This window comes from Miscanthus floridulus, chromosome 19 (genome assembly GCF_019320115.1).
Source record: "Miscanthus floridulus cultivar M001 chromosome 19, ASM1932011v1, whole genome shotgun sequence".
NCBI lineage: Eukaryota > Viridiplantae > Streptophyta > Magnoliopsida > Poales > Poaceae > Miscanthus > Miscanthus floridulus.
Genome location: NC_089598.1, coordinates 89,824,101 through 89,847,733, shown reverse-complemented (window position 1 = coordinate 89,847,733; position 23,633 = coordinate 89,824,101). Strand labels below are relative to the sequence as shown.

The following is a 23,633-nucleotide window of genomic DNA, read 5'->3' as shown; positions in this document are numbered from 1 at the left end:
AAGTGTTAAATCCTCTTACTTGCCTGTTCCTGGACGTTACAGGACTGAATTCACCTATTCCGACGAGTTCACGGTTCGTAGGCCCTGTGCAATTCGCTTGCATTTTTCCTAGTTTTGTCTATGATACTGCACTGGATGCATTGTTTATGACCTATGAGTCTGATTTTTTAATATGCTGAACAAAAAAACAGGGACTGGCTACATGAACATCACATTATTTTTCAAGCTTTCAAATTCGTGTTGAGTACTATATGCATGCCAAACCTATTGTTTTTTCTGATGCCTCGTATAGTGATCATGCTTGATGGATTCAGCTGCGTGTATATATATATATACTCCTTATCTTGTACTATAGTTTTTCCCTGCATTTAGTCTGTTTAACTAAGACAGTGGCCTCACCAACTGCTAAAATTGTGTATAATAAGTCCGAACCATATAATAATTCTTGTACTATAGGGAATAATTCTGCCTTTTCAAAACAATGAAAGGACTATTTTTTAGTTTATTGTTGTATGATGCCTCAGATGCTTTGTGTAGTTTAAGATGGATGATTCTGTGCTTTGGGCATTACCATCGAAGGCTGCCAGTTGCTGTTTCTTCCGCTGGATTCATAGACCTACTTTGTTGTTCTTGCCAGGTTTATCACTGCTGCCTCGTCCACGATATGTACTACAAATGCGATTCTATGCCTCGAAGAGGCACTACAATGTCAAGATATTTGTTGGTTGCATGCTCAGAAAAATATTCAGGAAGATCTTATTTCTTGAGAATAATTTACATTAGATTTTCCTTAGTTATAGATACAAAAAAAAATGTACTTGTACATGGACCAATGTCATTCCCGGTAAATTACAGATACACCCTATGTCAGTGATGGCACCGCCTTTTCTCACTATTTGAATCCCAATATCGAAGAGGCTCAACCATTTTACTCCAGGTAAGACCTATGCAGCACTACGCCAAGAACTCATAAAATTAATTTGCAAATTATTATATCTCTGTTACCTCATTCTAAAAACACTAGCTTTGGACTATATGATCCATGCTCATGGAATTTTGATGAGCTCATGAAACAGGTTCAAACATCAGCCCGTTTACATAGAACGACCTCCACCATCTGAGGAACAGCCACCTAAGCAGATACAAGTTACTCCACTACAACACAAACATGTTGCAGAGCTAAATAACATAGACCCAATTAATTTTGCGGTACTCCCCTCCCTCCCCCTCATCCTTTTTTTCATGTTTTTTCCCTTTCTATAACTGCAGACATGCAGCAAACGTCAGAAAACAGTCACTTCTGCAAGTGCCCTATGCCTCCTTTTAAATTTCAGTTTCATGTGCCTTATAATAGGATGAAGGCTACAAATGCACAGTTACTGTTACACACATAGCGGCCAACAACACCTGGTTGTATATGTCCTGTAAAGGATGCAAGAAAACATCAAACCCGCAACCTGGTGGTGGATATAAATGTCCCAAATGCCATGGCACAGCCACACTACCTAGGTAATCATTGTTCCTAGGAACACTAAAGCTGCTAGCTCTGTGAACAATATAACATCCCATATCATGATCTTAACGCTTTTTATTCCATGATACACATATGCCTGTTATTCCTTACTGCCAAGGACAACACAACTGAGGCCAGCTTCTTTGCATATGATGATATAGCGAGGCAGATCATTCAGAAATAATGCAAAGCAATTTTAAATCCACTGAAATTGACAACTGGTTTACCTCAGCCTCTCCAGGCAGTAATCTCAAAGAAATTTGCATTCTCCGTTGGGCTCACCGAGGACTCATTCACTTCTAGAGCAAGGAGGCAGTATCTGATTAACTCCATTTTAGACAGATCAGTTAGGCGCACCTCTCCTTTAAACATCGGTGTTTCAGAAACGGCCACACAGGATGATCCAAGCTCCATAACTGGTATGACAATAGCAAGAACGTTTCTCGATACCGTACAAGACCCACAAGCTCTATCGGTAAACTCTGCAATTTCTTTAGTACTCTAAATTAGCCTTAATAGTCTTCACATGTTTCCTTATATTATTCCGTACATACATAGGCTCATTTTTACATTCAATGTGCAGACACCTGCACCATCAGTTGATCCTGATAAAACACCCATAAAGGATCTTACCACAGGGCAAGTCACACTAACATAACATAATTAGTCAATCAAGTGTACCAAACTTATTCCTTACAAATTATTTATTTGGAGATATCATATTCGTCCAAACTGTCCCAGATCATCAACAGCAACAACGCACGCTCGCAGGCAGCTGTTCGGTGACAATACTGACGCTAACAAAGTGGCTCCATACGGATCTTCGCACTCATGAATCCTAAACCTGAATCCGTCAAATTATTTGCATCTTCAAATCTTCTAAATAACTTTGCCTCCATTTACCACGAAACGGTTGAGCATCAGATCTTGGAGACTACCACAGCCATACAGGATGACGAAGAGAATCCATCTGCATCGTCGCTACAACGCAAAGCCAAAAGGTAAAATCACAGATCTAGCCATGTCTTATTATTCATCAAGCATACACATCTTTTCATCAGTATTTACATGCAAATTACAGGTCTAGATCCACTGCTTCAAAGAATAAACCAAAGGATAATATTCACAGGGCCTCTTTAACTGAGACTCCAGAATAGGTAAATATTTCATGACTGCTCAGCTTTCAACATAATATAATTACCAATCAGTAACCTACTTCTTTTGCACAAATATTGTAATTAGTGATCCGCACACCCCGTGTCGAAGTCTATCCACAAACAATGTTTTGTTAGTTCAGAATTTACTTTGTCACAACCATATTCTGTTCACTTTATTGGTCCAATTTGTCACACTAAAATATATTCAAGATGCAAAATATCCGGTATGTGCCACGCCCATGCAATTGACAAATTCAAATAGCTTTTTCCTTACGCTATACAAATCATATTGTATACCTATCATCTATTGATCCAGCAAATTCTTTGTGCAACCAGGTGCTGTCGCTCAACAAAGTGTGTGCACACCATTTTGTGACATGTGCATGACTATGCTTCACAAACTTAGCATGGACAATGATTCCTGCACATGTCAAGTCTGTTAGATTATGAAAGATGTCAGATGGACTTAATAAAAAATCTTCTTGTACAAACAAGAAACAAACCTGTACCTAGGCCTGTTATCTGTAAATTAGCCAGCCTATGCTACCTTAAACTATCGTTCCTTAGCTACAAGTGGAATCATGTAGTACTATGAAGAACCTAGATGTGCCATCCTATGTGTAATATCTATGTATGTAAATTATGCATACCTATTTTATTACTCAGTGTGGTGTCCATCCCTTCTTCTATCCATGCGACTTTTTCTCAGATCATTAACTGATTGATGTGGCGCGCGAGGGCGCGCCCCTTCCACTAGTATCAAAACAATTGTAAAACTGCACTAGTGCCGCAGATTGAACCTGTGGGAAGTAATTACCGCTGGTTCAATTGGCGAAATTTTCTTTTTTTCTATTATTAGCTCATCTTTAAAAATATCATAACTTTTATACATGAACTTACGTGAAGATAAAATGTACTTCCTCCGTTTCAAATTATAAGTCACTTTACCTTTCTTAGTACATCCATTTTACTATGCATCTAAATATAATAATATGTCTAGATATACAGCAAAATGGATGAAACAAAGAAGTCAAAACAACTTATAATTTAGAACGGATGGAGTATATATAAAACTTCTCGAAAAAGAGGTATATTTTGGAAGCCCACGTGGATTCGCCGCCTCCACCGTGTCTCCCGCTTGAACTCGTGCTCCCACCGCGGCTGCACTCCATCCACCTGTCACGGCCACTGTCGAGGTTCTTGCTGCCGATGAGCTGCACGTGGGTGACTTCCGTGCTACTCCATGGGATCGAGCTTTGCGCTGACATCGAGCTCCCCGTCAACTAGCCTCCATTTGCCCGAGCAGCAAGTAGATGGGCATATATTGGAACCGTATGTTTCATGTGTTTTAGATGTATGTTGCATATGTTTCATCTAGATGTTGTTGTGTTTCATCTGGATGTTGCAAAAGTAGATCTAGTGTTGCATATGTTGCAATGGCTATACATGTATGTTGCATATGTATGTTTCAAATGTTTCATTTGTTTCAGACATGTTGCAAGTATTTATTATTTGGATGTTGCATATGTTGCAATGCTATACATATATGTTGCAAGCGTATGTTTTAAATGATTCATCTGTTTCAGACGTATGTTGCGGCAAGTGCTTCATGTTGCAAGTGTTTCATGGACAGACGCGAGAAGCGGGCACAGGTTGAGGCAGTCCCTACAGGCGTAGGTGGTCCCCACGTGCGCACGGGAAGTGAAGCGGGCACGAGCTGTCCCCGCGTGCATGCGTACGGGAATGGAGCGGTGCGGGCGGGCTGGCAAGCGCAATAGGCGCGGGCAAGCACAACAGGCGGGTAGGCGCGCAGCACTGCAGCAAAGACGCTAGCCATGCCGTTACCGCTGGGTCACATAAAATTTGTTTACTAGTATAGTGAACCCTCTATATGGAAAATTGAATAATTTTTTTCTAGATTTCTGAGATTTCATATTTATTTCTAGGGTTTGAAATTTTTGAAATAGGAGGCCCCTATAACAAACGCCCGTAGCACAAAAACTCACAAACATAACATTAACTTGAGCCGGGCAGTGTCTGGCACTAATCTTATCTCATGATTTATATCTGTAAATTAAATTTAACCCTACAGAGTAGTCTGACTTTCAGATAGTATTGAGAGTTTGAGACCCATTTTAATTTGTTGCTGTTGAATGATCACGTGCTCGACATTATTTGAACGCCATATATATGGTTGACGCAACTTAACAAATACAGCACCAATTCATATATGCGCTCGCCGGTTTATCCCTTTGCTTCCTTGGACTCTTGTGGCTCTGCAGGTGGGGCAAAGAAGGGGCGCCCACGTGGGGACAGTCTGTCAGTGACAAGAGGGTTCGTTAACGTGGCGGATAGGGTCAGTTCGTTGTGAACTTGTGATGATGAGGTGTGCGGGTTAATTAACCGGGTAGAGGCAGCGGAGCTTCGTGTTTGCGATAGATGCCTTGCTTGAGCCGGGAGGAGTTCGGCGACGTCAGCAGGAGAAGCCTGGTGACGCCACGTGTGCGCCCGGGGATCTGGGCTTCGAGGCCCGTTGGCGTTTGGGCCTGCGCGAGCACGGGAAAAGGGTCTGCCGCTCCTTGCTCTCGAGACTGAAACGTGGGGCCTCTATTGCGCGCCGCTTTGCTCGGATCGGGCCGCGAGGAATCTTTTTTGCAAAAAAAAAAAGTGCGACGTTAGCCGAGCCAACCGGTTTCCTCCACGTCTCCCGAGCGAAAGTTGGTGCCCGTGACGCCACACGCACCAATGGCGAGGCGCCACGTCATCACCGCCCGGGCAAAGCCGGCCTGCAGCTGGCACTGGCAGGCAGGCTGCGGAAAGTTCTTGGAAAAATAGAGTAGAGTGAAAAATAGAAAACTATAGGATTTAAAAATACAGGAATAAAAACTTTGCAATGTTTCAATTGCAGGAAAACAAAAATATCACATGTGCGATGTGCCCAAGAAGCAAGGTTCCATGCTTCAGAACTTAAGAAAACATTGTAGGAATTTTTGCATTAGGTTTCCTTGAATTCGTTTTTTCCTATGTTTTGTGAGGCTAGGTTAGCCTTCCCTTGGAAAGAAATGCAGTTTTCCTTTGTTCAAAACAAGAAAACTTTCCTATGAAATTCATTTATTTGCTTTTCTTTTTCAAATCCTCCGTTCCAAACAGGCCCGGACTTCTCGCTTTGAAGAGATATGGAGTCAGTCCAAATGGGACCAGCCAAAATACAAAGGAAATCCCATGCTTATTTTTTTTTCAAAGGCAATGAAGAAAATGACAATATCAGAGAACTGTCCTAGTGAGAAATCAGCTTTCATTTGCTAGCTTACAAAGGTGAAGGTGGGGCAACACTTTTTGTCTCTTGGGATAAAATAGTCAAAGCTGAATTTGACTACTTGAGTCTTGAGTTAGGTGCTCCTTCCTTCCAGCCACTCATAGTTGGAGCACCAAGCCGCCATGGAAATGGCGGCGCTTCCACTCCTCCTCCTCCCCCTCCTGGCCGTCGTCTCCTTCCTGTGGCTCAGTCGTGGAGCTTTGTACCGTCGAGGCGGTGGCCCGCGGCTGCCCCCGTCGCCGTGGGCGCTCCCGGTGATCGGCCACCTGCACCACCTCGCGGGCGCGCTCCCGCACCACGCCATGCGTGACCTGGCGGCGCGCCACGGGCCGGTCTTGCTTCTCCGCCTCGGCGGGCTCCCCGTCGTGGTGGCCTCCTCCGCGGACGCGGCGCGCGAGGTGATGAAGGCGAGGGACATCGAATTCGCGACGCGCCCCGTGACGCGGATGGTCCGGCTGGTCATCCCCGAGGGCGCCGAGGGGATCATCTTCGCGCCCTACGGCGACGGGTGGAGGCAGACCCGCAAGATCTGCACCGTCGAGCTGCTCAGCGCCAGGCGCGTCCAGTCCTTCCGGCCCGTCCGCGAGGACGAGGCCGGGCGGCTCCTCCGCGCCGTGGCGTCGGCGGCTAAGGTGGTGAACCTGAGCGAGCTGCTGGCCGTGTACGCCGCCGACTCCTCGGTACGCGCCATAATCGGGAGCAGGTTCAAGGACCGGGACACGTTCCTGGCCATGCTGGAGCGCGGGCTCAAGCTGTTCGCTAACCTGAGCTTGCCGGACCTGTACCCGTCGTCACGCCTCGCCATGCTCGTCAGCCGGATGCCCGGCCGGATGAAGCAGCACCGGGAGGAAGTGGTCGCGTTCTTGGACGCCATAGTCCGGGAGCACGGGGAGAGCAGAGCAGCTGACGACGACAAGGAGGACCTGCTCGACGTGCTACTGAGGATTCAGAGGGAAGGTGACCTGCACTTTCCGCTAACCACCGACAACATCAAGTCCGTGGTCGGAGTAAGCACTGCAGTTTCCAGATCCACAAAAGATTCAAATTAAATGCCATTGCCATGGTGTTTCGATCTATTAACGAAATTGGCTATCTATGATATATGTGCCGTGCAGGACATGTTCGCCGGAGGCAGCGAGACGGGTGCGACGACACTGCAGTGGATCATGGCGGAGCTCATGAGGAACCCAAGAGTGATGAAGAAGGCGCAAGACGAGGTCCGACAAGCGCTCGCCGTCGCCGGCCGGCAGAGAGTAACAGAGGACGACCTGAGCAATCTGCACTACATGCACCTGGTCATCAAGGAGGCCCTCCGGCTGCATCCACCCTTGCCACTTCTGCTTCCACGAGAGTGCCGGAGGTCATGCCAGGTCCTAGGATTCGACGTGCCGGCGGGCACGATCGTGTTCGTGAACGCCTGGGCGGTCGCGAGGGACCCCAACTACTGGGACAAGCCTGAGGAGTTTGTGCCTGAAAGATTTGAAGGCAGCAGCGTCGACTTCAAGGGGACGGACTTCGAGTACATACCGTTTGGGGCTGGACGAAGGATGTGCCCGGGCATGGCGTTTGGGCTTGTGACCATGGAGCTTGCACTCGCTAGCCTGCTTTACCATTTTGACTGGGAGTTGCCGCCTGGGATGACGGCCACGGATATAGACATGACGGAGGAAATGGGGGTCACGGCTCGACGGCTCCACGACCTCTTGCTTGTTCCCTTCGTCCGAGTACCCGTGCCCATGACCATGACCTAGCTAGGTCCAGGTCCAGCACCAGCACCAGAATCTGTTTTTTTTTTTTTTTTTTTTTTTTTTGCGAATTCAGAATCTGGAAACTTTTGTACTCCTATGTATTACTATGTGCATGAAGACCTAAACTTTACCAATATAATAACAAGGTAATTTTTTCTGGGCATAAGTGAAGTCCTTGCAAGAATTGCTGAACAATTTCAGGTGGTGTTTGGATTACTAGTCCGAGTTTAGAGGCTAAACTTTAGTCGTGTTAGGCTGTTTGGATCCATGGGCTAAACTTTAGTCCTCTAATCTATAATAACTGATTTGCTCTCATTTAGTTATCCATGCACAACCATGCATGCGAGCGGCAAGGGGTATGGAGCGTCCAGCGCCCGACCCAAAGGAGTTTAGCCCAGTTTAGGGTTTCTTTGGGAGCAAAAGATTTTAGCCCAGTTTTTAACCATTTGCTCACTTTTAACCTGGATCCCCATGACAAAAAAAAAAGAGTTAAAAGTGCAGGGCTAAAGTTTTACCATGTGATCCAAACAGAGCCTCAGTTATTTTGGACAATGTTTTGGCTCATCTTTCTTGTATCGAGTCCCATTTTGTTGCTGTTGAATGATCACGTTCTCGACATTATTTGAACGCCATATACATGGTTGACGCACCTTGACAAATACTGCACCAATTCATATATGCTGGACACCCGTATGCATGGTCGTTGTCAAAACTACATGACAGAAGCGATCTTGAACGGTCCTGTTATGGGTGTTTTATGATCATAGTAGCCCACCGTATCAGGCCCTGGCGCGGTAGGACCCTCCGCCTCCACCTCTTCTTCCGGGACTTCGAAGGTGATCTCCGTCGTGGGCGAAGAGGCGACGGCCGCCGGTAGGTTCACGTGCTCCACGGTGCGAGCGCCGTGCGCGGGCAGGATGGACGCCACGGCCACGGCGATCAGGAGGACAACAATGAAGGTGGCGAGCTTGGCCATTATTATTTCTCCAAAACAGTGAGGGTGTTTTGAGTTGCTTGGCGTAAAATGGTGTTGGAGCTTGAGCCATGGGTGGGTTTTATATGAGAAAGTGTAGTTGATTTCGGCTCAGTGTCTGTAACGGAGCTATAGTTAAAATGGTGTTTAATGCTACTGGCATGAGTTATAATTAAATCTTCTATGTCTAATAAAATTAATCCATGAGTTGATGAAGTTACGTGCATTGCTGGTAGCCTGGCACGCTGTAACTTACATATGTATTTGATTACACTATTATTATTGTTATTTTCAATGGCAAATGGCAATAAGAGTAAACTCTATGACTTTTTGGTGAAATGCATGGGGATCAAGGATATCTGCTCTGCGCCTGCACTTCGGCGTCGCTTTGGATAGATAGATTGTGGAATCTAAGTTAATGTTATACTCGTTTTTACGAGAAGTCAAACCGTTGGAACTTTGACTAAGTTATATAAAAAAATATTAACATTCATGGTATGAAATAAGTACAATTAGAGTAATTATGGAATATATTTTTGTAATAAATTTAATTGGAGACATAAATATTAATACTATTCATTAGAAATTTGGTAAAACTTAAACCAGTTTGATTGGCATAATTTTTATAGTTGTATTGTTTTGTGGGAGGGAGTATATGTGTCATGCTATCTTCGTCCGAGGATTGTGTCTTGGAGAATAGTGAGAATTAGTTGCCTCATAGAAGATACTAGTGCCATCGCGTGCAAATACGGGCACAAATTCGAAGACACAGGAATGTACACACGACATTGCATGGCATGCATAATATGGACTAATATAGTAGCGGGTTCAACCATAATTATACAGATATTATACATGTCGAGGTGGGAAGGTAGCAGCTCACATAGCTTGGAAAGGAAAACTTTGAAATTTTGGTATGTAAAACCTATAAATTTAAAAGTCTAATTTATTCTTTAGTTGTTGAGGTTTTATATAGCTTTAATCCAGTTTATGTGAAACTGAGAGGCAAACATATGAAATAGCAGTAGAATGTATGAAATATCTTGGCACAAAATTCAGCAAGTTAGACCAGTCAAATACCATAGGAGCCCTTCAACAGGAAGAGTATGCAAGCAAGGTCAAGTAATCTAACAGTGTTGTTGGCTGAAAATCGTACGATAGAAAGGGTCTCCCATCTGCACACACATGTAAATTTGTAGTGCGAAGGATTAATGACTCACAAAATCAAACATGGAAATTAGAATATGAAATTTTTCCTATGGTGGTTCCATGAGCTGACCTCTTATGTCCTCAGGCAGCGGCGATGCACTCATCGAAGGTCCCCAAGACAAGCCATGAATTTATTTCGTCAGGCTAAGAATTCTGAATTATCATCCCTCCTGTTCCACTTGAGTCTTGCTGCTTCTATTTTTGCTAGATGGACGGATGCTCTTACTGTGCTTCAAGGCTACCTTCTCTCGTGCCATGCCTCCATCCATCTATAAATATGCGAAACTGCAGAGGTATCAAATTTATGTGGCAAAGCATAAATTAAAGAAAACCAGAATATAAATGGTATTCAGTCCATGACATGGCCTGAAACCATCACATGCCCTGAAACTCTGAAGGACTAATAGATCTGATGGCCACCAGAACCACATTACATAGAGCATGAAAATGTTAGATTCAGCACTGCAACTCCAAACATGTGTGTGCTGTGGGTGTGCTCCAATTTCACTACTGTAGTTTTAACCGAAATGCACATGACATAGATATGCCATGACTTCCTTAATTGCTTCAGGAGTACCGTCAATTCCAATCCTTTTAGTGTAATCACCCCACTTTACTAAAATGACTCCCCCACCAATATTGCCATGGTTATCTCCACCTGCATGTATTTATGCAGAATTCTAATAGAAACAACAAATTAAATCAAATAATACATGTAGTAAACTAACCAGTTTGGCAAATAGGTACTGGAGTTCAGTTTAATATTATTTAAGTAAGAGCTATCCAATGTTAAGCGTCCTGAAGGTTACAGTTTATTAAAATACAAATTAGGTGTTTATCTCTCTAGGTAGTTCATTTATCACCTCAGATGTAAAAGTTTGAATGCAAGTAGTTAGTACACAAAATGTTACAGGTCTCTACCACCTGCCAAGAACTATACCAATGAAGATCATAGGTAAAACTAAGGTAGTAAGATCTGAACTAAGGTTTGGTCAAAGTGGAAGAGGTTGAAAACCTTTCGTCTCCATGCCGTTTAACAGTACGGGGAGCTAAACTGAATTTAGTTCATACACCACACAGTGAGATAGCAACGATTCAAATTATACTAATTTATGAGAAGCGGGAAGCTCGAGGCCACTCATTCAGAGCTATTGATTTAACTTGTGGCATGTGCAGATTAGTACCATTAGTAAAAGTGTCTCTCCAATTCACACGGGTTAACACCATTGGTTGCAACTGCATTAGCAGCCATCAAGGGAAGTGGATGCCTGTCATCCTCCAAACGATCATCGATACTCAGTATTGGCCTACAGTTTGCTAGAAAACATGGAAAGGGTATAGTCAACAACAAATTTGCATAGTCGCTATATGAGTTAAATTAAGAAACAGGTCGTGATTGTTACACATGTATGAGCTCAGTACCTTCCAAAGGACCAAAGGAATGTTAGCATCCTCAAAGCCTAGATTGAATGCAGAGAATAGTAGTCCCTGAGCTAACCAAAAAGAATACTGCAACCCAAAATCAAATAAAGCAGAGTCCAACAGCTACAAAGCATGATGACGAACTACTATTAATGGAGCAGGTAAATGAGACATGAAAGTATGAAACCACACACCCAATAACCCCCAAAGCTACCAGATACATGGATATCCTACATATGGTGACGACACATTCTGAAACAAAATCAGCTGCATATTGCACATAGTTCATATTTCCTCAAATTGCTCAATAAGCTTGAACAGTTTAACGAGCCTAATAATCTAGACACATCTAAATAAACTGCGGGCTATGAACACCTATTGCTCCAAAGAGTGCACAATGCACAGCGGCGCCTAAAAGTACCACATATTGATTTAAGCATGGGAACAAAAATCAGGGGGCGCCATAATGTAAAGGAGCACATACCTAAAAGCAATATGTGTTGGGTCAACTTCGAACACAAGAATCACCGGCGCTATTAGTGAAGGTTGATGCTTGTGTACATGACAACCAGCTGGAAAAATGCAAGGCAAAAAAAAAACAACAACGATGGAAAGGATGGTTCTGTATATTTTTTTCGGCAACAAATGCAGAGGAACAACAAAGGAAATAGAAATAGCTGAAGGCCAACCATTAGGTACAGAAGAACAACAGTTAGAAAATAAATAAATGAAAGAAGGAAATAAGCAGTAGACCCCAGAAACTGAATATAGTCACCAAATTGTTAGGATACTAATCAAATTTCTGGTATGCATATCCGCAACAAGCACAGCTAAAAAAATTCTGCTAGAATAGGTACCTCGTATTTTTTTCGTCAGAACGAACACAATCCTGTATGGACATGTGTGAGAAATTTATGTGTAAGCAGAAAGCAAAGTGTACTTGGAACAAGAAGAAACGGGAGAACCCAAAAAGTGATCACCGACAATGATCAGAGGCATACAAACAGGGGCTCAGATTGGACAACTATATATGTTTTGACCTCACAGGCAATGATCATAAGCAAGCATGACAGCAAAACCAATAAAGGCAATGATTAGGTTAGAAAAAAGGAGAAAGCATCAGAGGCAATGAAATGACAAGCTGTACATTTCCGCAGGGGTTCCGTCAAGGAGATGGCATCCACGTCAGGTAGAGAAACGTGTACCATTCCATCCACCTCAGTTATCACTTAACAAGCTGAAAAGAGATGGAAAAAAGTAGAACTAACACTACTCATGACCATTGCCTCAGCCATGAATATAATAGGTAGATGTAAAGGAAGAATCGTCATAGCCCCTGAGCATTGCCTGAGTTACCAGAAAAAAAGAAAGAGATGTAGACTGTGTAACGGTAGCCCACGATCACTGCAAATCAAACATAAAACATGGTTTATGATGCAACCATGACAGCAGCAGCTCATTCACTGCAAAATAAATGCAAAAGCAAAGGATACACCAAAAATAATAAGCAATCATCACAGAGTTGACATTAGGTAAGAGCAAAATCATATTTCAGATAGAAAAGTCATATTCATTGTAAGAACCATAGGATAGGAATCAAAGAAGGAAGCCAATGCATAGGTATAGCCTAGAAATTTAAGGCAAAAACTGACCCTGATATTGCAGTTCACCAAGTAATAAATTACCTTGCTAGCAAGCCCAACTTCAAATACATCATTTGGCAATGGGGTGTGCTTAGTAATAGACCAACCGATAAATTGTATGAAGCAAAGACATCATTGACAATAGATGTATGGTGACTAACAAATGGATAGAAATGTGCAACTAATATAGCAATATTGTTACGACAAAGGCACCAAAAATAGCAACCGCCCGCGAGGAGACATTGAGCAGACCACGCGGACGATGGGGGGGGGGGGGGGTCAGGCTCCACCCGCCCCGGCGCGCCGCCCACGGGGGACGCCGCCACCTCGCGCCCGCTGCCGCCTCAGGAGGTAAGGGAAGAAAGGGAGAGGAAGGGGAGAGAGGGAGGAGGAGGAGGGTGGGCGCCGCCGCCACGGATCGCTCGCAGCAGCCGCCGTCGCGCATGCCCGCGTCAGAGAGCGAGGGCGAGAGGGAGAGCGAGGCGAGCAGAGGCAGGAGGCGTTTTTTGTTTTTTTAGAACAGGGCAAGCAGCGGCTCTGGGGAATCGGATGAAAGCGGAGAAGAGACGGTAGAAGCTGGAGGGCCAGGTATATATATGCCAGACCATTACTACTGCACAGAAGCCATCAGTTTACGGTCAGGACAGAAGGAAGCGGGGAGGAGCCAGGTGAATCTGCACGGTAGAATCAGAAGCCAGCTCTAGAAGATTCCTGCGGCAGGGCCCTGGGGATGAAAAAAAATTAGGCACGTGGACACGGCTTCTCCTGCAGGAGCTATTGGGTTTTGTGGGGTTATAAATAAATAAAAATGTGGAAGACACAGCTTCGTTCGCTTGGAGGAATTTTAGAGAAATTTGAAGAAATCTGAAAGAATTTATAAGAGAAAAACACTGTTCTAGATAAAAAAAAAAGAAGCGGATCAATCCACGCGAACGGAGCCGTACACGTGAAAGGTTCAAATTTTATTTATCTGTTCTGTACTTTCTAGTCCGGAAAGAAAGTGTCTGCATACGTTTTAAGTACGAACCATATTTTGTTTTTCTAAAAAGATAATAGTACATAGTAACATTAAAGTAACACTTGTTTTTTTATCATCCACTCTCTGCTCAGCTGTGTCCAGACACGGTCGAGAGTCCGATCCCAAAACGAATTGAAACGTATTGGCCAAGTTTCCAAACGTCCTATGCATTACGAGTTCGAGGAGTCTGTCGAGGGATGTTACGGAATTGGATTCCAAGATAAATGAGAACGTGTCTCCAAGCAACCTGTGCCACACCGAGTTTGAGTAGTGCGCGGCCATATATGTTATGAAGTTTGATTTCAAGATAAATAAGAACACGCTATACGGTTATTAAATAAATCTCCAAGCTGCGAGTCGTCCGATAACCGTACAATAAGTTATATAAAAAAGGCGTAAGTCATAGTCCAAAGTTTTAGCCCCGTTCATTTAGGTTTATTTGATTTATAAGTTATGATTGAATATACTGTTAGTTGATTTGGTGTGAGAAAAAAAATACTATTCGTTGATTGATAGGACATGGCTTATAAGTCAAATTGTTCCGACTGAATTGTTGTGAGAGAAAAACACTGTTCCGACTGAAAAAACAAGCCAAATTTAAGACAAGCGAACAGAACCAAATACGACTAAACGAACAGATCCATTATGTACAGAAGTTGTAGATGGAGCAAAGCAAATCTACACGTCCATGTCGATACACTGGTTTGATCGAGAGAGAGAGATATATATATATATATATATATATATATATATATATATATATATATATATATAATAATAGTTCTTTGTTTTCTCTTTGTTTTCTGTGAACGCCACTGTAGTTACACAGTACCCCTCCGCCTCCACCTCACAGTTCCCTATTTATCTACAGTCGTCGTTCCTGCCCCCATTGATTTGTACAGGCCTCAAACGGATGTACGCCACGTGGGTTCCCGTGCCCCCCTGCGCTGTCCCATCCAGCGCTCCCCAGAAACTTCCGCCCACCTCCACCTGCCCCATCCAGCACTCGCACAATCCTGTCTCCCTCCCGTTAAAAACAAAGCGCCGCGAAAGAAAAACCCTTTTCTCTGCGCATATTCCGTTTCTAAAGTATTATACTGTCAATAACTATCCTTTAGTTTCCTAAATCCCTTTTGCCGCCTCAAGTAAAGTCTAATATCAGAAGTAGTAGATGCTACTGAAAGAAGTATGTCATAATCATAAGTAGTTGCTTGTTCCATTTTTACTGTAATAGAGTTCAAGTAGATGATAGCGCCAGTCTAAGTAGTTATCTCTGTTCTCTTTCGGAGATGTAGTAAACTATGCGTAAGCTATATTTAACTATGGATAAGAAATAGTTCTTGCCTATCTATCCAGAGTATTTGGCTATTCCTAAGTAGTTATTCGCTATCCATAATCTTTATTAGTATCTGACCTCTTGGGCAAGCCAGAATCAGTAATTCTGAAAAGCTAGTATATTTACCTCTTTCTTTCCTCCGTCTAAGGCCAGTCATTTTCCTTCTCTGCGGTTGCTTATGGTGAGTACTAATTCCTTCCAATTGTAGTCCTTCAGGGTTATTATCCTGGTATATGAAAGATAAGATCAATTCCTTAGAAGACAGGTATCGATGCTTGCCAGCAGGAGAAAGATCACTAGGTTCAGTCTCAGATCTGATCAATAGGGTTCCCTAGGTACATTCTGTTTTCTGGAAATCCAGCAGGGATAGTAGCTCCCTTTTCGAGGGCAAAAAACCTTGTTAGGCTATCCGAGATCAACTACTTGTCTAGCTTTCTGGAGTGAAAATAAGGAGTGCCCGGCCATCTAAAGTGCTAGTCTAAGTTCCCCTCCAGGCTACAGGGTAAAGGGCAGGCACAGGTTCAGAGCGAGGGGAAAGGATCAAGGGTGCGTAGTATACTTCTTACCCGCCTTGTCAGCTAGGTCTAGGATTGATTTTGTTAACTAGAGATCTTTTCCTCGGCATTTACACCTATTCCATTTTGAAGCTAAGCTCGTTTTCGAGTACTAAGCATAGCATATATATTACTTGCTACTTGCCAATATGTAGATAAGTGAGTGTAAAAAGTAAATGTCCGACCGTGGCTATTGAATCGTCAATGTTGTGTTAGTGAGCTGCTCTTTGAGTCTACCTTTTGCCCAAGGATGTAGCTGTCTATGCATAAAGATGATACTCATAGTGTAGTAAAAGTCTTGAAGGAAGGATATAGTGCCAAAAGGCATGGTCCTTATAGTGGATAGTACGAGTCAGGGGAAGACCATTCCTAGTAAAGATACTTTTTCAATCCAGTTTTGAAGCTCTTTTATTTCCAAGGGCAATGAGGAAGGATTCTCCCCAAGACAGGACTCTTTCTTTACATTCCAAGGTGGGAATGGGTGAGAGGTAGTCTATCTCTGGCTGGGATGAGAGTCTAAAGTAGTAGTATTCTTCAGTGGAAGGCTCTAGGAATCCCTCTTTTAGTTGGCAAGGTCAATCTAGCAGATGATAGGTTTAGACAGAGCTGGCTTTAGGGGTTATAGGGCAAAAGCTATATCAGCTATTAGCAAGCAATCGTCAGGGTCTAACGGGGATGTATAAATGTTCATGAGATTATAGGCAGTAAAGCGAGTTTCAATCTTGACCTTTCCGGTATCTGTATCTGGCTCAATGGAAGCACTAAAAAAGTCACCTCTTGTTCTTTATTAATTGAAAGCAATAGAGGGTTAGCCAGTTTACTTTCTTGGGACTCCAAACGAGCCAGTTGATGTCCTAATAGAAGTTCATGTCGATCCAGCCGAGCCAGTGCCATCATTAGAAAGTTCGGCCATTTTTGTTTAAGCCCGTTCAAGTTAGGGCAAGGAGGAATGGAAGAGAGTTGTCGGATACAGTGAGAAGGGGTACCCTAAGCAAGAACCAAAAAACGGCTGCTTAGACTTCGTAAAAGTCAAAACCAGCTAAACACCGCTGGCCTCGGCCGATTCTCTGACTCGCCCGAGGCCCCCTCACCGCTGGCCTCGAGCGACCCCCCACCAAGGGCCTCGGCTGGGCCACCGACTCTTCGTCTCGCGCGAGGCAGGCTCGGCAGCACTCCGCTGCCTCTTCCTTCACCCACCCCTCTGACAAAACGTCGTGTCACATTAACTTAGCCAACTGCTGCCCCTGACATCGGCCGCATGCTCGGCACAGTACAGCAGAATGGCCGACGGGACAGGAGGCAGGACTGGGCAGAAGTTTCCCGCCACTGTGCTAACCACTAAAGCACATAGTTGACGCCCATGCCTCACTGTGCTACCAACTCCTGCTCCGAGAACAACGCAGCGTGGGGAGCCACGTCGGAGATACTGTGGCCTCGGAATCAGCACCCAGGATCAATAATTCCCCCCAAGGCCTCGGCGGTATGCTTCAGGGGCTCGGCAGCCTGAGGATCCATGTCCGCCGAACCCCCCACGATGGCTCGGCCTCGCCGTCTGCGGAGCCACAGCTCCCTACGATGTCATCGCACGATGACCAGCACGACGCCCGCCATGCCCTGCATCAAGCTGTACTGGAGCCCCACGACGCACAAGATCAAGTACGACCGGCGCGTCACTTCTACACGATAAGGACGGGGCCACTCCATCAACCATACCACAACAGTGGCCGGCTACAGGGCTCGGACACGCCGCCCCCGTTTATAGAGCAGGAGGTCTCGGCATCCTGACGCCAACTCCGCTTCGTGCGAGGCTCCCCAGGGGAGGCCTCGGCAAGGAACGCCGTCTCCGCCCCGCCCGAGGCTCTCCACGGAAGGCCTCGGCAGGAAGCGCGTTCTCCGTATCGCGCGAGGCCTCTCGCACGAGGCCTCGGCCAGGGGCCTGATCTCCGTCTCGCGCGAGGCCTCATTCTCTGTGTCGCTTGGGGCCGGCTTGTCCGTGGTCCGTCGCCCCCCGCCTCGGTCGACCCTCCCGACAGCGCGTCATGTCTCATTAATACTTTCAACCACTCCCGCAATCTCCGCCGGACAGCGGCTCAACGTCACAGAATGGCCGATGCGACCCAAAGTCGCATCAGCGCCGTACCGGCTGGGACAGGGCACGGTGGGGGTTACCGGCAACTGTGTCCCAGCACTATGTCCACGATCAGCACCTGGGATAGAGCGTGACGGGGGTTACCAGCCACTGTGTCCTAACGCTGCACCCGCGACCCGCTGCCCGCTCAAGGCCTCGGCACTGTACACCGGGGCCTCGACAATCTCGGGGTTCGTGCCCGCCGAGACCCCCACCGCAGTACAAGCCTCGGCACCAACCAGGCCTCAGCCTCGTGCACAATCTGTCCACCAGGGCTTGCACGTTCGCCGTCACATCCGCTCCGAGACATTCCCGGGGCTCCCACAACGCACAGGACCTGATGGGACAACCACGCCACTCTAGTATTCCAAGGACGGATCGCTCCTACGGCCACGTTGCCACTAGAACGGGCCACAGGGTTCAGACGTGCCACTTCTATTGACACTACGTCACATAGTGATACATGTACTACCTTCGTCCTCCCTTCAACTATAAAAGGAGAGGACTTGGGCCTCGTAGGGGGAAAAAAAAGGAGAGACGAACACACCGATAGAACGACACACTTCTACGCTACTTGAGAACCACGCCTCAAGCAGCCCGCACCACCCTCGCCGAGACCTGGGGCTTGATCCCTCTCTCACCCAGCCTGTAACCCCCTACTACGAGCACTCCGATGCAAAGAACATAAGATCGATCTCTCAGACTGGACGTAGGGCCTCGATTGCCTGAACCAGTATAAACCTTGTGTCTCTTTGCATTACCATCCGGGATTAGGGGCACGCAGCACAAATTCACTCGTCGGTAGAGGGACCCCCGGTTCCAAAACACCGACAAGAGTAATGAAAGGATGTCAAGAATGAGGCGCTAGAACATTGGATCCAGTTGGAATTGTAGTTCTCTTTGCTGTTGTGCCAATCGATCTCGAAAACGATTCTTGCGATGGAGATCAGCTGAACTAACACATTCCACCTCATGCTCTGCTGATGTAACTGGCTCCTTCAACTCCATTCGAATCATAAAAAATAAGGTCGCACGCATCTTTGAAAAACAAATTATCACAAGCTAGTTGTTCTGCTCTAATAAAGTTTTTGATAACACAGCAGGCAAGTGCAATGTACTTCAGCTTCCACTAGAAATAGGGCATGTCCCTGACAATAGGAAAACGGGACACCAAAACATCTCTCGATAACATTTCTCAATGATGAGTGCAAGTAATTAAACCACTCTTGTGGTCAGGACACCGCCTTCTTCTCTATAATCACGCAAGTGGTACTGCTCCCCACGGTAAGGAGAAAGAAAGCCTAGGATAAAGGTAGAGCATTTGTCCACAAGATAGTATTTTCTGTGTGACGATAGTGGCCATTTTCTAGTTCAATGATTGTCTCCAGAAAGATTATAGATTCATTTGCCCTCCCAACCAAGCATGACATATGTGAAACTCATGTTCAAATCAAAAGCACTGAAACTCTTCTGTGTTGGCACGTTTTCCACGATAACGTATTTGGTTTGTTGTTTGAACTCTGGCAGAAATGTGTGTCCCGTCTCCAACGCTATTCTAGAAATGAAAAAGCTATAATAATAGATGAATTATAAAACTCAACTGTTCTTTATGATTCGGTACCGCTTGAACTAACCGTCCAAATTCTTGGTAGGTACTTATTAGGGGAAGGACAAGCACCGAATGAACAATGATCTCCCGGTCCCACTTGATTCAAGTGGAATTTATGGAACCCTAGGGACTTGACTCTTTTAAGAGAAACTAATTCGAAGTGAAATATCTAGAATATGCTTTACACTCCATTTTCACACAGGTATGCCTCCCTACCTTTCTGTAGATTGATGGACTAATAAGACTCTAAATCCTTGTTTTTAGCATCTCTTTATTTTGGAACCTTTCTTAGGAACTTCAAATGGAACAAGGCTAGCAGTAGCAAGTAGAGTAGTAGTAGTTCAGTAGAGTAGAGTAGTAGTAGTAGTTCAGTAGAGTAGAGTAGTAGTAGTAGTAGTTCAGTAGAGTAGTAGTAGTAGTTCAGTACAGTAGACAAGTGAATACACATGCATGCAAACTGCTACAATGAGATGTAGTAGTAGTAGTAGTTCAGTACAGTAGTTCAGTAGAGTAGTAGTAGTAGCCAGCAGCTAGCAGTATCAACACACATGCATGTAAACTGCTACAACCAATATAGCTTAGGCAAGTGAAATCAACTAATAAATAAATAAAACTACTTGCAACCTAAAAAGATGACCAAAACATTATGAAATTTGTATCACCAGCAAAAATGAGCCAATAGCAGAAATGAGCCAACAGCAGCAGCTAGCTCATAGTTACAAGGACACATTCAACTTTCATTGAACAACAGACATTTTAAGATAGTGGATAGTTGCAGTTTAGGTAACTAAAAATGTTGGCATGCAGCATCCCAAGCAGGAGGATGGCCAGGAGCATTGGCACAATAGTATATATGTTATACAGATGAAAGGGTAATGCACTATTCTACTGTCCTTTGTATATAATAATGTTGTCTTTATTACCTGTCTTGCATGCAGAATTGCAGATACAGGCAATTGGCAACGGCTAAATGCCACATGGCATCAATTTTTGAAAACAGGTAACAAGCAACAGCTACCTCATGTATAATGATGCATTTCCAAGTATCATTGGATTATCACAAAACTATGTTGGTACAGTTGAAATTTGGATGATCCCTTTTATTTAGAGACTTGTTAATAGTTTTAACCCCGTACTCTGAGAAAAGTTAATAGTAGCCAAATCACCTTGAAGCCTATGACTCTTATGTTCAAGCTCCCTGAAAATGGTATTATTTCATATCCTATGTGTGCTTTTATATTTTGTTCACTGAATGCAGACATCACTATTTATGCAGCACTTTCTATCAAATGGACACTACAGGGCAAGACGAAAATAATATTTTGATTGCAAGAGGGTGCCATAGCTCCCCTGAGAGTCAAGGTCATCTTCATATCATTGGTTTCTATAAAGTTGCCTCTTACTAACTGAAATTCATCTTGCGCAGATTTGCCTCTTACTCACTGATGACATTGTAAGACATGAAAAAGTCATATATTTTGTCATGTTATCTATCCTTTTAGTGATTTTGTTTTTAGATTTGAAGTAATCCTTCTCAATGAATTCTTTGAAATGTAAAAGAGCCAAGACAATGATAAGCACATCATAAACATGCATGTATGATCGTACTTCCTGAGTTATAATTAGGGTACCTTCTTATGGCCATGGTGAACAAATAGTGAAGCGTTAATTACATATGGTGCAAAGCTTTTATACTCCCAAAGTCATTTTATTTTATTCTTCATAAGAAAAAAAAAATATGTTAGAAACTTAGGATCATATTCTTCTGACTATGACCAGATTTTTTAACTCTTTAATGGTATGTCTCCGCCTCACACTCTTTAAATAATCCTATGTATTTTTATTATTTCAGAATTAGCAATGAAAAGCTGTGTTCCATGCAACTCTAAGGATTTACATCCCATGTCAGAAGATTCTGCTAATGAGTTGCTTGAACAGGTCTTGATCTTGTATTTTTTTGAAAATTTGGTTAATATCATCCTAATTTCTACTCCATTGGCTGATACCTGAAAACAGGTGAATGGTTGGGAACTAATCAGGTGGTATTCTGAAATTACATAGAGCATGGAAGGTGAAGAACTTTGTTAAGGGACTTGAGTTCTTTCAACTTGTTGCTGCTATCGCTGAGGAAGAAGGTATTTCTTTGGCCAATAGTCAACTCTTTCACTTATATTGTACAATTAGAATCAATCCAAGAAACTGCAACTCGAACTGTTTTATCTGTAGAATGTAGTTGTCTAACTACCTGTTCTCCTATGACTGTTATCTGAACAGCATAATGGACAGGAGAGCCATGAACCCTACTCTAGTAAAATTTGGGGAATTATTCTAGAATTCCTATGAAGGAAACTGAAACATTTCATGATATACTATTCCCTTATAAATACAAGATGTCAGAACGAAGTTACTTTGCATCAATGTACTATGCAGGGTGTTTACTCTAGTTTCACAGTTACATGTGACAATTATGTATAGCATTCTGTGAAAGTTTCATATTTGGTGAAAGTGTGAAACCATCCAAAAACTGGTCGTAAGTTTTGCTATCAACATAGAATCTAATAAATTGGTGCGAAAATTTCTTTTATAACAATGTGAGGACATTATGTTCAAACAGATATGCCTTTTCCAGGTCACCATCCAGATCTTCATCTTGTTGGTTGGAATAACGTGAAGATTGATGTTTGGACTCATTCTGTCAGTAAGTGATTCATGTGGTTCTTTTTTCTAGTTTATTTTGATTTATGTGGCACTTAAGCAAATCACTTTTATTAGCTTCTTTTCAAATTATTCATTCCAAAACTACACATCACCTCGGTCACAATAAGTCTGATGACCAGGCAATTTTCTCATCATTAAAAATTATTCATTCCAAAACTACACATCACCTCGGTCACAATAAGTCTGATGACCAGGCAATTTTCTCATCATTAAATTTATTCCTTCAGGGATTTGGACATTGTTATCAATCAGTTTACAACTTTCCCATCCAAATAACCAGATCCATATGATTTTTCTTTTTCTTTTGCTTTGTTATATTTATATAAGTTTTTAAAGACCTTGAACCATCAAACATTATATGTAAATTTTTAAGAGAAAAGTATGAAGCTCAGGACAACACTTTGCAATTACAAATTTGCCCAAGGAAAGGTATGCTAAAGCTTAAAATGATAAAATCACTAGTTTATATTGAATCATTTGCAAGAAACAAACAAGCAGAGTATAATTTAGTTTGCTGGAACGTAGTTCTTACCTCGGCTAGGGCGTAGCAGGTTCCAAGTGAGGAGGTAGCGGCTGGATCCCGTCTGCGGTAGCGGCGCCTCAGGCACGTTCACGAGCTCATGCTAGTTGGCCTCGTAGTCCACCACTCTACGCTCGGGGATGTTCACGTCGAAGAGCCGGTGGTGCAAGTCAAAGTAGACCACATCTGGGTTCACCGGGCTCACGGTTAGGGTTAGTTGTAGGCATGGATCGACAAAGAGCCCGAGACTTCTCCACCTCCCTATAGGCCGATGCAGTGTGAAGAGCCCGCAGCTGGGCGTCGTAGCCAGCCCGCGCGCCGAGAACCGCGGCTGGGCAGGTTGCGGCGGCAAGAGCGGCCGCCGTGGTCGACAGGCGGGCAGGGGAGGAGGATGAGAAGGGGAGGGGTCAGGGATCTAGGCCGCGACGTCGGGAGAGGTCCGAGGGTGCGGAGAGGGGTGCGGGCGTCGGGACAGGTCCAGGAGGCGGCGTCGGCGGGGCGTCGGGGAAAAAGTGGGCAGCCTGACGGCGTTGGAGGAAGAAGAGAGCGCTCTATAGGTTTTCACCTGTGCGCCCGTATTTATACTGAGGACGATTTCTAGGGGCGGTTCTTGATCCAGCAGCCCCTAAAAATGCATTTGTAGGAGCGGATCCTGATCCAACCGCCCCTACAAATATTTTCTATTTTTTAAAATTATTAATTCTATATTTTTTATATCACAAAAACATAAAGTAATATAAAAATAATTGTATATATGCACAAATATAAT

The 23,633-nt window shown here is 44.0% G+C and overlaps 1 protein-coding gene, 1 long non-coding RNA gene and 1 pseudogene across 3 annotated transcripts; all 3 read left to right on the top strand.

The window, feature by feature from the left end:
- The first annotated feature begins 1,051 nt into the window (after nucleotides 1-1,051).
- Nucleotides 1,052-3,176, top strand: LOC136529922 (uncharacterized). Of its 2 annotated transcripts, XR_010777477.1 has the most exons (6): nucleotides 1,052-1,209; nucleotides 1,355-1,988; nucleotides 2,097-2,152; nucleotides 2,255-2,514; nucleotides 2,595-2,670; nucleotides 3,007-3,176. It is a non-coding gene; the product is annotated as an uncharacterized lncRNA (long non-coding RNA). The 2 variants fall into 2 exon arrangements; XR_010777476.1 differs by having other exon boundaries at nucleotides 2,097-2,514.
- Nucleotides 3,177-5,909: 2,733 nt separating this feature from the next.
- Nucleotides 5,910-7,891, top strand: LOC136527436 (desmethyl-deoxy-podophyllotoxin synthase-like). Its single transcript, XM_066520169.1, has 2 exons — nucleotides 5,910-6,993; nucleotides 7,102-7,891. Exons 1-2 carry the CDS (start codon nucleotides 6,109-6,111, stop codon nucleotides 7,735-7,737), a joined length of 1,521 nt encoding a protein of 506 aa, XP_066376266.1. The 5' UTR covers nucleotides 5,910-6,108; the 3' UTR covers nucleotides 7,738-7,891.
- A 13,016-nt stretch (nucleotides 7,892-20,907) lies between these two features.
- On the top strand, nucleotides 20,908-22,374 carry LOC136525276 (pterin-4-alpha-carbinolamine dehydratase 2, mitochondrial-like; annotated as a pseudogene).
- The last annotated feature ends 1,259 nt before the right edge of the window (nucleotides 22,375-23,633 follow it).